General features: G+C 35.1%; 2 protein-coding genes across 14 annotated transcripts in view; one reads left to right on the forward strand and one right to left on the reverse strand.

Annotated features, from left to right (window-relative positions):
• Med12l (mediator complex subunit 12L) overlaps positions 1 to 16482 on the reverse strand; it is a 305898-nt gene that overhangs the window by 72750 nt on the left and 216666 nt on the right. For all 11 annotated transcript variants that reach the window (XR_004515566.1, XR_004515567.1, XM_033759546.1 and 8 more), the window contains 4 exons: positions 7439 to 7586; positions 3349 to 3467; positions 2614 to 2757; positions 1228 to 1391 (listed from right to left, as the gene is read on the reverse strand). Coding sequence is in view for 9 of the 11 variants with exons in the window: in XM_033759546.1 (XP_033615437.1) it covers positions 1228 to 1391; positions 2614 to 2757; positions 3349 to 3467; positions 7439 to 7586 (575 nt within the window). In the remaining 2 variants the exon portion in view is untranslated. The remainder of the gene's footprint in view (positions 1 to 1227; positions 1392 to 2613; positions 2758 to 3348; positions 3468 to 7438; positions 7587 to 16482) is intronic.
• The window catches only part of P2ry12 (purinergic receptor P2Y12), a 44232-nt gene that overhangs the window by 25314 nt on the left and 2436 nt on the right, over positions 1 to 16482 (forward strand). The window contains exons 1-2 of one of the 3 annotated variants that reach the window (XM_010625305.2): positions 7635 to 7846; positions 15499 to 15654. The gene's annotated coding sequence lies outside the window, so the exon portion shown is untranslated. Of the gene's footprint in view, positions 1 to 7634; positions 7847 to 15296; positions 15655 to 16482 lie in introns of those variants that run through there. The other 2 variants (XM_010625304.2, XM_033759547.1) reach the window with 2 other exon arrangements.

Here is a 16482-nt window from a genome sequence, read left to right on the forward strand (position 1 = left end):
TGTCATTCACAACAAGAAATAAAAGCAATGAAAAAAATTCTTCTGCACGAGTTGTGTATGTATATGGAGGAATCCATCAATTAAGTTGATCCACAAATTCACAGTTAGTTTTAAAAGATTCCTAAATTCCAAAAATCCTTATAAAGAAACGATTTTTCAAAAAAGTAAAATTGGAGAAATTCATTTTCAAGAGCTGATTCTGGCATGAAGTTGATAACTCAAGGTTTGGAGTTACATTCTGCTTATTTATTCAAAGTAGAAACAAAACTTACCTTAGTTTATCTTACACAAGAAGATAAACCCCATTCTTTTCAGTGGCATCCTCTATAACTCCCTTAGATCAGAAGAACAATTACTACTCCGATTCTATGCCATTTTCCTCCAGTGAGAACTGCAGTGTCTGTTCACTGCAGTAGTTCACAAGGCAAAGAATAAACACCATCTGCGAGCCTGATGACACCACCTTTAATCCCCTTAAAGGGTTTACCATAACACTACACCAATAGTGGCACAAGTAATTCAGATTCGTAAATCTGAATAGGGCTTTAGAAGTCATGATTCACCATACTCACTGTCCTCAACAAAACACTTCAGGGAATCAATGTGAAGTACACAAAAGTTTGCAAAAGTTTTTCAGAACTCAATATTCTTTGGTCCATATAACCTCAGTCTCTAGCAGGGAAAAGGGGAATTCCGAAGTCAAATTTCATTGTGGCAGTAGAGTAAATCCTAGCCAACAGTACACAAAAACATAAAAAAAAAAAAGACTGAGAAAATAATTTGTTCTCAGTTACATCTTGTCAAAGTTATTTTTAATCAAACATGAAATAAAAAACCAAATTAGTATGATGAAATGTGCAGAGCTTATTCAATATTGGATTTTGCAAATATAAACTGAAATTAGATGAACAGAGAAGTTATAAATATTCACTATTTACAGTAAGCCAAGATGCTGGGCAGCATAAATAACAGAGTGCTATAAATGACCGTCTTTCTACTCTCAGACACCAGGGGTGGGAAGGAAGACATCAAAGAAAGGAGGAGGAATAATAATTTTTAAAAATAACATTACTTATATTTTCTCTGATAAAAGAAGACAATGAACTAGGTTTTTATTAAAACAGAAATGACTTCTATTTTCCTCTTAAAACCACTATCCCATTTTACCACACAAATGACACATTCTAAAACTAAAAAAAAAAAGGTAATGGCATTTTATATACCAACCCTTCAAACACCTGGGCTGTCTGATCAGGATTTAGGATCAGACAACTGTGATACCGCCTGAGAACAGCCACAATGCAGACACACAGTCCTGTTGTGTAACTTCCTGCCAAGCTGGAGGATTTTAGGAGCAGTTCGGCTTCCACAACACTCAATTCATTTAGTAACTACAACAGAAGAGAGTGAATAAAAATGATGACAAAACAATCAGGAAAAACACACACTTCTACAAGCCATGAATATGCTGTCACATGGTATATGACAAGCTCAGAAAATCCATTCACTTACAAACAAGTGAATGAAAGATTTCTCTTTTTAATTTTTAAGCCTTCACCAATTAATAGACTTATTCTTCTGTCTAGACATCAGGATGTACACAATCAGGAAGTACCCAGTGCTGAAATAGGTACCGAAACTTTATGGTGACCTATGTTCTGAACTAGATAGAGAAAACCCCTACCCTTCACTTTTTTGCCTCTGTTCCCCTTATTTTTGGAGAAAAAAAAAAAGTTGTCACATTCTTAATAGAACTAATCCCACAACAAAATAAGAAATGGAAACCAAGCCAAATATCTACTAACAACACAAAGAATAAATAAATTCAAAAATGCAGAGAACTACAGAGGGACAAATTAAACTATATGGGCTTTTTAAAATTTTCAACCTAAGATATACTCTAATATAGAGAGAAAATAATCTTTCATCAATAGCTCAAAATAATAGAAGATAATATAATATTCAACACTCTTGCATTTTAAATGACATATTTTAGCAACAATTACTATTTAATTGAAAACTATGAGCATAGATGTAAGTAAAACACTAGCTAAAGACTGTTAATTAACAAAGACTCAATTATTAAAACATTACCAGGTCTTAAAAAGATTATTAATGAACACCAATGGTTCATTTTAAATGGATGGTAGTTACCAGGATTGGGAGGGGAAGATGGGGGAGGATGGGGAAAGTACTCAGCAAGTACTAAGTTACTATTAGACAGAAGTGAAAGATTCAGTGCGCTGGTGTACAGTAGGGTGACTATAGTTAATGATAATCTGCGGTACATTTCAAAATGAAAACATTTTGACTTTCACTATAAACATAAAGACATGAAAAATGAGGAGATAAGTTTAGCTTGATATAAACATTATACAATATATATGTGTATCAAGGCATACGGTATTCCATCAATATGTACAATTTTTATATTTTTATGTATCAATTAAAAAACAAATTTAAACAGGGCATGGGCCAACAGTTCCAGCACTTGGAAGGCAACCTGATGTCAACATAAAATGAGACCCCATTTTGAAAAAAAAAATCAATAAATAAATTCCAGCATGCCTAGTAGGTTTGCTTTCCTAAAGTCAAGAGAAGCGGTCTACACACCTGTATTGCAAAGTCAATTAGCCCATTGATATTCAGTGCTGGTTCCATGAGATCAAAGATGAGCTGAATATGGTGGGCCAAGGGGAGATGATAGGATGTACCCGATGCAAAGCTTGTGATTTGTTCCAGCACATTGTTGGAGATCTGTGAGAACACAAGTAAACTGAGTATATGACCGATACTCTATACAATCTTTTACTTCATTATTTCAGGCTTTCAAGTAAGGCATTTGAATTCACGTATGATTTTACTTATATGAAAGTTAAACACTTTCCGAAGAATCAAACTGTGCATAAATCATTTAATAACTGGAAAAATATAACAAACTGTCAAGATGTAGATCTTAGTGAGTCTAAAAGTATAACTACACAAGTTTTCAGATGTATCTAATTTAAACTCAATTTATAAGAAAAAAGATGAGACTTTTCCCCCCAAGTATTTTATTTCAATCCTCAACAGACTTATTTTTCCTCAACAGTGAAATGTGACCAATATATAATAATAAGCAATGCATCATGGATTGTTTTATATATTGCAATTATTATTGTAAGGTAAAAACATTTACACAATAAACATAAACTCTTGGGAAGGCAATGTGACACTTAATAGTAGTATGAAATAGTTCCAAAAAAATTGTGCTTATAAAATTAACTAAGGCTAAAAACATAGTGTACAAAAGATCTGAGAGAAAATAAGAATAGTCCAGTTACATAATAAACAGGCTAAAATGGCTACCTGAGATGTCACTTGATGCTGATCAAAATAAGAAAGGAGCTGGAGTTTTGTGAAGACAGTTTCGAGGGTTGGAAATGATTCTTGTTTGTTCTTCCTGGCTTTTAGCCCTTCGTCCCCAGCTAAATAAGCATAAAACAGATGGTTGGGTTTTTTTTTTTTTTTTGTCTATTTAAGTAAAGCTCTTCATTTTTTAATAGGTAATTTTTATTAATTTATAACATATGTAGAAAAAGTACATATACTCTGAGTATCCACAAATGCAATGATGTCCAAATCAGAAAGCAGCACCCCGGAATTCCAGAAAGCATTTAGCCCTCTCTCCCTTCACAGGGCACTAAGATCCTGAATTCTGACAGCTTAGAATAGTACTGCCCATTTGGGAAGTTTATATAATTGAATCATACAGTATACAATTTTCATATGTGGCATCTTTTGGACAACATGTTTTTTTGTGTGTGTAGAACTGAGAATAAAACCCAGAGGTACCTTACAACTGACCACTGAGCTACTGCCTAACATTGTTTTTATTTTTGGAGGCAGAGTCTAATTTGCACAGTCTGGACTCAAACTTACTATCCCTTGCCTCTGTCTCCCGAGTATTACACGCATGCACTACTGTTCCCAGCCACATCATGCTTTCAAGTTTGACTCATTGTTGGGCTTGGAAGTATAGCTCATTGGTGGTGTAGCTCATTGGCAGAGTGCTTGACTACAATGCCTGAGACACTGGATTCAATCCCTGACACAGCATCAAAAAAAAGATTGACTTGCTAATGTAATTTTGATTTGTTCTAAAAATCAGTAATTATAACTTTGGTGCAGTATTACAATGTATATCTTTCCCACCATTTTATTTTCCTTTCTCACTAGTACTGTCTAGAATTTGAGTATCATGAACGTGTCTTTATCATTAAATGACTATTAAAATTCAATGACATCAACCATGGAGAAGGATCACTCAGTCCCACTTTGATGCTATAAGCCCCTTCAGTAGCATTTTCTATGGACAGTCACCTCTATACTTATCTGAATCAGTTTAATATGTAAAAAGAGAAAAGAAATTTACATGATGTGTAACATTTTTAGGAAGGACCTAAATCACTCGACATTAATGGGAAGGTTCTATCAATTTATCATAAAGAAGTACGAAGAAAATTCCATTAAAAATATTACATTATTTCAGAGGGAATTTTGTTCTTAACAGTACTAAGAATAAGATCCAACTAGATTCACTTCTACTTTTAAATATATTTAGTATATGTATTTACAAAGAAAAATCTAAAAAGAAAAGTGGTTATATGATTTTGAAGGTCATTCTCTACACTATGATGCTAAGCAGTGAAAAGGCAGCCACTCATAGCCTTATTATTCATACTGTCTCCTTGTTATGGAAAGTCTAATTTGAAAAAACAAATTATACTTTACAGATTTCTCTATTAAAGGCACAATAAATGAGCAAAATATTACTGAAGTAAAACATACTTTGCTGATGGAAAAAGTAATGCATTCAGAAAGTATCATTAAAAAAGACTTCCGTTTCAACAATAAGCAATTAGTATTTAAAGTCCAGCACAAAAACAAACAAAAGCTTATTATATTGCAAACTGCTAAGAAAAACAGATGTCCAATCTAGAATTAAGAGGTGTTAGAGTGATATAAGTTATAAGCCAGTGACACTTTCAGTGGTATACAAGACAAGTGCAAAGAATGAGAACTAGTAATTTTATTACATATACTGAATTTTCAATGTCTATTCTCATAAACACAAATTAAGAATTCAGTTTTGCCTTTGTACAGCAGTTTATAGCTCATGAGTATGTTTGAAATATCCAGTTTTGATTTTTTTTCATTTCCTCACATCAGTAGTCTCCCATTTACTCATATAGGACTAAGTCCTTAGAACCTCACATAAAAAGATGTAATAGGTTCTTGGAAATTTATATCCACTTTAAAAGAAAAATGTGGGAGAGTGATGGTGGTTCTCAATGAAATGTTTATTATAATATTTACATGAAAACAATGTCATAATTCATCGATTTTAAAATCTATTTTACGTTAACTTGCTTTCGTAACATTCTTTTGTTCTACAATTTTAACTTTCAATGTTTAAAGTTCTTAAATCCAGAAAATGTTGACCTTTTAGGTTTTACAATAGTAAACTTCATTAATGCTTTCAAAAAAACTGAATAACAACCAAAAAATGATGACTAGTCAATGAAAATATAAAATGAAGTTTGAGTATGTTTAACTGGAAATGTCATTTAAACTTTAGAAAGTTTGCTAAGAAAGCCTGGCTGATAAGTTTATACTTTTATGGGATGGTTCTTGAAAGCCTTATTTGTTTGTATTCCCAGGATCAAGCACATGCTAACACATACTCATTATCAGTCCTCATTTTGCTGGGGTGAGCAAATTTCTATCTGAAAAAGCAACAAAACAATTATTTTCTGTAAGTGAATTTGCATCACAGAAGAGCCTATTTAAGGCACTGATACAAAAACAGGACAGATTATAGTCTGGCACTTAAAATAATGGGAAAGAAGCACAGTGAACAAAAAAATTCTTCCATTTCCTGCCTCCTTCAGCATTTTAAAACCAGTAATTCCATAGGATCTGAAGACTCTCTGGAAATAATTTAGATAAAGTATATACATCTGAATCTCTTACAGGAGACAATGACTCCCCCATTTCCAAATATATCAAAAGTAATGTGAAATATTTTCTGCTATCTAGCTGCGCGGTTTCTAAATTCAATCTTCTAATGCAATTCATTTCCTCTTTTCTCTAAGAGAGAGAAAACATCACACCAATTTAGTTTTCCTAGACAGAGCACTTTTCTTTTTCAAGCTCAGTAACAATAAGCCAACAAGAGGGTTTCATTTCCCTTCTACAACTTTTGGTTGTTCCCTCTTGGTGTTAGGTCATTAACTAGCAATGGAAAAGAGTTAGGGAATGTGATGTAAACCCTATGACAGTCACTTTCTCACTGTGTTCTAAAGACTATTTTCTAGACACCATCTACTGACTGAAGCACATGTTGCCCCTTCTACTGCTTCTGCATGTGCACCTTTACTGACGGAAGAAAGTTATTTGAAACATCTGTACCTAAATTTTTCTTTAAGAAAGATCTAGCAGAGATTAGTTCAAGCATTGTACCCTGTTAAAGTGTAAAGACTGGATCTTCCAGGGAGAAATTCATACAAAAGTATATTAGGTTTCCTAGAGGAGGTTAACACCACACATAGGAAGAATGCTATTTATACAGAGTTAATCCAAACACTCTTTGTCTTTATATTATTGAAGCATTAGAAAAAGAAACAACAGTGGTGGCAGAGGGGAATATATTATAATATCATATTTTAGGTCCTGTGATTGCATAAACCTTGAAAGGAGTAAATAGGCAAATGTTCCAATTTTAGTATATGTGCTGCCGAAGTGAGCACGTAATTAGGCAAATGTGAAGTAGATAATTAAAATTTCTAATTATGCAATGCAGTAACATAATATAAAGGTATAGCTTCATTGTAAATATGTAAAAATCACAGGGCAAAGAAAATTCTGAGTAAAGAAGGCATTACTGCCAAAGATCCGATTTTATATTTTACTCAAAATTATTTGGTGATTCAGGTAGGTATCACTACTTATTGTAATTCTTCTGGATATAGTAAAAAAAAAAAAGTTCAGCCACTATACTGTCATGATTTTCAACTAATAGGCAAATGTTAGTGCTCCAGCATTTTACAAGCCTGAAAAATCATGGTAAAGAAACAGGGCGATGAGACTTCAACCAGAATAATGGTTTTCCAACACATTCTTCAGTACTTTATTACTGGTGTAGAAAATTTGGAATGTATACCAAAGGAGAAGACAATAAAAATTACCTTTATCATCTGTAGAATATGGTATTTTAATACGAAGATTGCTATTAATGGATACAAGGTCTTAACGTTTAAATGTGCTTATTCATATTACAATGTGACAGTCACTGAGGAGAGGAAGCACTCTAGTGACAGTGACATATAACGATAAAGACTGCATGAAGGAAGACAAAATAAAATTAAGCAGGAGCCAATGCATTAAGGCTCTTTACCCCCTGTCTCTGTGGTGCTCTTCTTATTTAGGATTTTCAAGATATCTTTGGTAATCTTCTTCAGCTGATGCCTGGCTTCGTCACGCTCTTTGCCAACTCCATAGAGAAGGATTGTGCGCTGGTTACATTCATGACTTGAAGATTCATCCTGAAAAACAGAAAATGTATTCTGAGACTCTCGTTTGCAGAGGTGGGCTTGCTGTCCATATCCCTGAATCGCATTAACTGCAGCACCTCTTACTGGGTTCCAGTGGTGGCATCCCACCCATCCTACAAAGCACCTCAACCTCCATCCACTGGCAAAACATTTGTTTTCCCAGTCTGGACTTGCTAAAGTTAAAAAAAAAAAAAAGTGTCAACTGACCTGAAGTTTTAATAGAAGCATTTGATGTGGGCATACCCTACAGAGTAAGTTGTGGCTATTAAAAAACTTTTCATTGCTTAAAATTGAACATGGTATTAATTTCATATCATGTAACATACTATTATTTGTACTTTCTCCTTGAGGAAAATGTTATTTCTTAGTAAGCTTTGTTTTATATATGTAGCAGTGCTATATATTATATTTTGGGGAAAATTTTACTGGGGTCCCTTCAAGTACCTTTAGAAAAAATATCTCATTTATTTACAACTTTGCTGTTAGAAATATTTCTATTTATCCTTCAAATGGTAAAGTAGAAAAGACTGAAGCTCTCCCTCAGCGTGAGGTAAAGAGCTGAAAATGCAATCATGTTCTAATGCCACCACTCTTCCCTTTCCCAATAAGTCCAAACACTGTATTTTCCCACCTGGGAAAAGAAATTACTTAATTCAGAACACAGCAGAAATAGATATATACCGCTAGTACATTCCTCAGCCAACTTTAGTCCAGAATGAGTTCTCATTTTAACACACAGTTGTAATTTTTCTAGATCTTCTGTTCCCTGGGATCTTATACTGTAGTCTTCTATTTTCTGGGTAAAATTTCCAGCTCTAACCCTATGTTTTTCCTTTTCTGACCCTCTGCACAACTTTGTCCATGGCAAGCATTTACTTTTCCTACGAGCATCTTATCCAATGAAGCTCACAGGAAATATAATCTCAACCCAATCCTTCATAATGAGCTACGGCTGCACCGAAGAGCAGAAACCTTTAGACCTGGAACTCTGGTCTTTATTCTGGAGTACTAAATATGCGTGTTCAGCACAAAGTAGCACTTTGCTTCTGTAGATGTAAAGTAAGAAGCTGTATTCTGCTCCAGTTCTGTTACTTTGCTCATGGTCTCTTATCATCCTGTTAGTCTTTCCCTTGTGAACACATCTCCATCTGGCCACACTTCCATGGCACCCCTTCCTTTCTATTATACTCTACTAGAAATATACATTTGCATGCCCACCTTATTTATCTGGCTGCATCCCTCCATGAACTTGTGATGCTTCAAGAGTTCAAATTTGCTACAAGGAGAGAGCTAGGAGAGAAGGGGGAGAAGAGGGGGGAAGGAGGCTCCCAAGAGGATGTTCCTATTTAAAAAATTCTCAGCCCTAACTGTAGGAAACAAGGGGTGATGGCAGACAGGTGCTAACAGGTAGACTCTTATACTAAGCCGCACAACTGAATAAGCTTGGTTGCTTGTTAAACCCCAACTTTAGTTACTGTTACAGAGCATTGCTAGCATAGCTCTTTGTCTGGCAAGATGTATTCCTAGAAAGAGGATAGAGGACACTTAGAACACTGCAAAACCAGGTGCTTGGTCATTCCAGTTAAGGTGCATGTCAAACGGTCCTAAATCAATGTCTGTGTGAGAGGTGATGGAAGGAGAGCAAAATTATCTGACGACTCTGTAGACTATGTACTTAAGGTAAGCCAGGGTAGGAATACTGAAAAAATACAGTGAAGATTCCTGGTCTTCAAGAAGCACAGGTTCCAGTCAAAAAGAGTTATTATAGAACGAGAAGTCCAAATGGAGATAGTGAGCATGTGCTTATCCCAACAGCTCAGGGTAAACACAGACTTACACTGTACTCACAGTAGCCCAAGCTTGGGGCTGTGACTGCATCCCAGTCCTACCAATTAATAGCTCCATGATTCAGTAAAATGAACTTTTTGAGGCCCAGACTCTTGCCCTGAAAAAAATGGGGAAACACCATCTTTGGGAGGATAACCGAGATAAATGCTTAGGAGTATGCTGGACACAGTTCTCAAGGATGAAAATTCATCTTCAAGACTTCTTACACTCTTGACGGCCCCTAGGCTCCACAATGTACTGCACTATTGAACATCTGCTACACAGACTGGTATGATTTCCTTCCATTACTATTGCTCTTCCTACCACCTAAAATATTCTCAACAGCTTCAGCTGCACTTGCTGCAATGCTATTGTTGTTGGTTTAGTTTATTTTTGGTACATGGGATTGAACTTGGGCCCTTGTGCTTGCGAGGCAGGCGGCGGAACCAATGAGCTAAATCCCTGGCCCTAAAATGCTATGTGCAACTGCAGTGTCGGGTCACTCTGACACCTTGTTTATGGAAACCCTTAGCATTAAGGCTAGAAAGGGAAAGAGAGTTGGGAAGGTTTGTCATAGTGTGATTCAATTTTCTAGGTATTTTCTTGATGTTCGTCTTTCCTGCTGGACTGCAAATTTTGAGAGAAACTTCATGTCTGTTTTATTTATTCTTTTATTCTCCTTCATAAACATCAAGCTGGCACTTAGGATTTGTCAAGTACACCAAATACAAAACTGGACTAATGAGCTAACATACGGTGAAAGGAACAGGACACGACTAAAGACAAAAACAGATTAGCTTCGTAGGACACTTAACCTGATTGATAGCAAAGTAGCAAGAAAACTGAAGCGAAGAAGTGAGTATCAAGTAGAAAGTTTGAGCAAAAATGTTTGAGGGTGAACTGAGTCTTAGTGGTGAGAAGGAGAACTACCCAAGATGTATCTGAAGGAAGTTAGGAAAGCATTGGGTGTCTGAATCTATGGAGTTGGTGTGCATCATAATGGATTTCAAGAACAATCTGTTGGTGAAAAAAAAAAGTACATTATGAGGGCTGGAAGGATACAAGTGCAAAGCCCTGGAGGAATAGATGGAAATGTATGTATAATTACTATGTAGCTATTAGTTTGATGCCATCACTAGTGCAGGTGACAGGGATAAGTACAATGTGACCAGTGCTGGGAGGGGTATAAACCTCCACGTTTTCCTTTTATGGGAGAAGACTAAAGACCACAGATGATATAATTCAACAATTAATAAGATGCTCTGATAAAAAAGCAGGGTCACAGAAATCAGGAGACACATGAGAATATGGGCCATCAACAATGTCAATGGCTTGTTTACTAAAGCGTGTGAACCTCAAAAGAAGTTTCTCTAGAGTCGTAAAGGAAGAAAGCAGGAAACAAGGGTTGAAGAGATGATGATAAAATAGTGATGGTTAGAGAAGTGACTCACATTTACTACAAAAAGAACATGAAGAACAACAGCTTGAGAGGAAAGAAAAAATTTATTTGGATAATCAACTTCAAACTCTTGTTTCAAAGCTGTGATTCAAATAAAGAAGTTTCCACTGGGCCAGGATTTGGCTCAGTGGTTCCACCGCCTGCTTTGCAAGCACAAGGACATAAGTTCAATCCCCAGTACCAAAAGAGAGACAGAGAGACAGAGACAGAGACAGAGACAGAGAGAGAGAGAGAGAGAGAGAGAGAGAGAGACTGGGACCTTGTTTAGATTCATATGGAAAGAAAAGCATATCATTCTACCTGAGGGTGGGTGTCATAAAAACAAAGGGACATGTGGAGGTGAAGAAGTGAGAAACTTAAAGACACGCCAATCGGTTCATTGACTGAATACGTTTAGGGAGTTGAGTCAAGAAAGTAGGTTGGGTCTTGTTAGTGAGGGGAATAGAGTAAAACGGCAGAGAAACATGCAGTTAGCTAGAAAAAACCAGTGATTAACCCCTAAGTGGGGTGTGAAGACAGAATTTGTTTCTTATAACTAATACCTCCAGGAAAAATCACAATAGCTGCTATTGTACTAGCTTTCAAAGAGGACAGATACAGACATTTTAAAGCTACTTTTTGTTCAGTAGCCTGTAAGATCTGTTTATACAATTTGTTTTATATAAATAGGATGTACATTTTTCAAACTGCCATTTATACTGAGTGATAAAGTGGTCACCCTATGAAAAATATCAAATGATTCCAAAGGTACCAAAGACTTAAACATTCCCAAGTGCATGTATAGTTGTGTTTTTGCTTTCTCATTGAGTTTATTGGTACATTTTAGGGATACAGTACAGTTACATTTATCATTGGGATGTTGTACCTTTACATGACAGGTCTTGGTTCTCATTTTTTCCCCTTGTCCCTGCCCTCCCTTTATCCCCTCCTCCCTTCCCTATTTACAAATACTTTATTTCCATTTCTTTCATTTTCTCATTGTTTTAATTGTTTATTGGTACATTTTAGGTATACAGTACAGTACAGTTACAAGTTACATTCATTATTGGGATCTTGTATCTTTTTTTTTTTTTTTTTTTTTTTTTTTTTTTTTGGTTTTTTGAGACAGGGTCTCACTATGTAGTTGAGACTGACCTGGAACTCATTATGTAGCTTAGGCTGGTCTCGAACTCACAGCAATCCTCCTGCCTCAGCCTCCCAAGTGCTGGGATTACAGGTGTGAGCCACCACGCCCGGCAGGGATCTTGTACCTTTACATGACAGGTCTTGGTTCTCATTTTTTCCCCATAACCCAACCCTCCCTTCATCCCCTCCCCCTCCCCTATTTACAAAGTCTTTGTTTCCATTTCTTTTTCATATTTTTTCTTTTCCCTTATTACCTTTCCCCTACCCTTCTCACTTTCCCTACACCTTTAGCCCTTTTCTCCCTATTTCACATTGTCAGTTATACCATTAGGATCTTATGTACCATTATAGTTTTCCACACGAGAGAAACAATTCGGTATTTACACATGTGTGACTTATTTATTTCACTTAGGAGTATATCCTCAATATGTATCCATTTTCCTATGAAAGACTCTAGCTTCTCATTCTTTACAGCTGAGTAGTATTCCATTTCATAGAAAAAACACATCTTCTTTATCCAGTCTCCAACTGATGGGCAAATGGGCTGTTTCCAAGTTTTAGCTATTACAAACTGTGCTGCTATAAATATGGGTGTGCATACATCACTGTGGTATGACTCTTTTAATCCTTTTGGACAGATACCCAGCAGAGGGATGGCTGGGTCAAATGGAACCTCTAGTCCCAGTTCTTTGAGGTATCTCCATATTGATTCCCATAGTGGTTGCATCAGTCTGCACTCCAACCAACAAGAGAAGTAATAGTAGTGATCTCAGTTCAGGACCAGAAAATCACTCTATAGGTCATCCTTGAAGGATACATTCCTTAAGCAGGAAAAAGAATCAAATGGAGATTTGATTCCAGGAAGAGCCAAACTATCTCTTTTAAGTTTGCCCACCTGCTGCTATTGGACTGAATGGGACATCTTCCCAATGAATTGATCTGAAAACGTCATCTTCCAGATCACTTTTTTCCCTTCACAGACATTACCTCACACTCACATAGACTTACACAAGAAACTAGGAGGAAATACATCCAAAACTGTGGTAGGTTTATTGCACTACAGAAATTAATATATGTTTCTTCAGCCAAACCTCTTTAAAAGGAAGAAACAGAGTTAACAAAATTGAGGTCAGATCTAAGTCATTTTAATTTCCTTGAAATAAATGACTAGAAATGTTGTCAAAATATGTGTTAGAAAGATGTGAGATTATCAGAGCTCCTTTCATCTTATTCATATTTTCTGATATTTTTACATGATTCAATAATCATAGTTTTAAAATTATTAAACTAATGTTTAAAGGAAAAAAGAATCCCATTGTTCATGTACGTTTTTCTTCCAAATACTTATGGTTAGATGAAGTAGATGTAATTTTCCTAATAACAGAAAATACAGCATTTCATACTTCCCCTCTATTCTATGCTTAAATGTTCAGATAGAAATATAGTACACATTATAGAATAAATTGCATATAATATCCTGCCTCTTCCATTAGTAGTATAGCCAGCTTTACAACAACCTGAACTCATCATTTACTAAATGAAAAAGAAAAAAGAAAAAGAAAAGTAAGAGTTCTCAACAGATGTCTTTAAACATTATTTTTTTCAGCTGAGTTAAAATCAGGACAAAGTTAACTTGAACAAAGGTGTTCCTTAATTCTCAAATTCCTTGAGAACCCTCACATGCATCTTCAGAAAGGTAGTATAATTTAAGGAACTTGAATCTGTTTTCCTTTAGTGGGGTAGACTGACTTAAAGAAAATGATCATGGCTTTCTTAGAATCTTTGTCTTATCTGAATAAAGAAACATATCATAAATATTCTGCAGAGTGTATAGCTTGATATAATCTGCATTTCATTTAAAGAAGTGTACCCATTCCACTCCAATCTTTCACCTCTCACTCCTGGGCCAAGAGGTGTGTACGTGTGAGGGAAGGGTCACAGGTACCGTGCGCAGCTCACAGCAAAATGTGGGCTTTGGAACCAGATGACTGGAGCGGTCTCCAATGACCTTCCCAGCTTTGCTTCTGTTTCCTTCATCCAGGATGGGGATAAAATAAGTACAGTACTTACTTCAGAGAATAGCGGAGATGAGTGAGTCCAAGACAGTAAAAGAAATCAAACGTCGACTGTTACTATTTTAAAACATAAAACTCTTCTTAAAAAGTATAATTTTAGGTATCCAAACCAACAAATAAGAATGACTAAGCCATATTATAATATTAAATTTTTAAACGTTTAAAATCAAGCTAATGCTCCTAGATGGCCGACAGTAACTGAACTTTGCAACTGAAATGAGTAAAACTGATACATGCAGTTGGCTGCAAATTTCTTATGACAATAAAATTCTTATGTCCATTTAAATCAGAGGCCTCAAACTTTTGTTTGCTTGAGCATCACATGGAAAGCTCATTAAAACATAGATGGAGGCTGGTACACCCCAGTTTCTGATTCATGGGGACTAGTTGATAATCAAAAATACACATTTCTAGGTGAGTTTCAGTATTTTGAGAATCAATATTGAAGAAATAACTGCAAATATAGACACACTCCCAAAATTCAAAAGAAATGATCAAAATATGTATTCTTAGCAAAAGAACCTACCTAAAGGATTTTACTGCTAACAGAAGGAAAATACAGTTCGAGATGTTATGCTCTGTAAGGTATAGTGGCAATAACTTTTACCTCTCCAGTTTCTCCCCTACCACAGCTTTCTCCCTTTAGGGTTAAAATAATTGTACATATTAGCAATACAAGTTTCCATAATTTAACATTATCATTCTAATTTCCCCAAAATTTAAAGCTACATAAAAAATATTTTTAAACAACGTGTTTATATTTAAATCCTGTTTAAGAAAAGGATGAAGGACAAGGTTGCTTTATATAATAAGTCTGGCAATGGATAAAACTGCTTTTCTTTTATAATGTAATTTTGAAATCTGATCACTTATAATGGGAGGAAACTGTTTTGCCTACAAAGAAGTTGATCAAACACAGACTTAAAGTAATGACATTATTAACCAGGGAAAAAACAAAAGGCAAGAGCCTTAACATCCCTAACCAGCACACATTCTGAGTTAATGTAATTACTTGCTAGAAGGTAATGTATCATCCAGTATGGAGCACAGTATGTTTTCAGGTGAATGACTACCTCAGAAAGCAAGCCTGCAATCTCCAGGAAGCAAACTTTGAAGGCTTGATCTCAACCTGGATTTACAATTTATAGGGGAAAAAAACAAAAGAACTCCAAATAATAAATAGAACTTCAGTAAAAAGCCAAAAGATTTTAAACTGCTTTTTAAAAGATGACTTCTCAGCCACCTTTGACCCTCATTCCCCAGGCTAAAAGCAGAAGTCCTAAAAGCAGACAGATGGAAATTCAGTATCTGCATAGTTTTCAGTCCACAGTGCTTTGAAGGTAATCTCTTTCTCTCTCTCTCCCTCTCCCTCTCTCTTCTTCCCTCTCTCTCTCTCTCTCTCTCTCAACTACTCAAGACTTGACTGATGAAAACTTAGCAAATTCTTAACCACTAAGTGGTTTACCAACTACATTAAGAATTTAGAAGAAAAATACCAGACGCCACTCTGCAAGTTGCATTAACTGTCACTCCTGGAGACGTTCAAATCCTTCAGAAACAACAGAATAACAAGGTAATGTTAATATATCTAGAAGTATTTGATAAATATGTATTTATACCATGGTAGATGTTTAAGTTTTTAAAGTTTTAAATTGAAAACCTTAAATAACAATACCACTGCAAGCACATATTTGGAAATTTAAAATACAAGTTATGTTAATATCAGTGACAATCATTAAGCTTTTCAGTTAAAAAAAAAAAGTCCAAAGCACAGAAATAAATTACAAATGGTTTTACTTGACTATGAGATTTAAGCAGAGTGGGAGCCAAAATGCTTGCTGTCAGGTATACTTATTAAATAATTTATTCATGCAAAGCCTTTATAAAGAATTGCTGAAACTGTCAGAGAATGAACAACTAAGAAATGTAAAACTGTGGTAAAGGTTAAAATTAATGATATCAGTGATATTGTATCAATAAAATATCCAGCTTTGTATAGTTCAAGAGTTGAGTAGGTGGGAGGTTTTGAAAACTGAAACTGACTTGTAAATGTGTGATTTTTAAATTGTTTTTCTTTTAATAATTACAGGATAAAAAAGAATTTCGTTAATATTTTGAGAAGTTTAGAACTAGTTTCATTTGTTATGTTAAATCTTTTGTAGGAAAGTATTTTTTTCTTTTAAATTTAGATAGTTGTATTTTCAACATGACTGTCAAATTATGAGGAATAGTATTTTATGAAGAATTTTGTCCTTGAAGCAATAAAATATCACAAATTTCATGTCAAGTTTCAAAACATAGATGTCAGGTAATTAATTTTCTTTTGGTAATAAGAAATCAGAGAAGGACATGGTTTTGCTGTTTTATTTTAGGTACCATTATATACTCCGAATACCAAAAA

This window comes from Fukomys damarensis, unplaced genomic scaffold (assembly GCF_012274545.1).
Source record: "Fukomys damarensis isolate Sample0158 unplaced genomic scaffold, DMR_v1.0_HiC HiC_scaffold_37, whole genome shotgun sequence".
Taxonomy (NCBI): domain Eukaryota; kingdom Metazoa; phylum Chordata; class Mammalia; order Rodentia; family Bathyergidae; genus Fukomys; species Fukomys damarensis.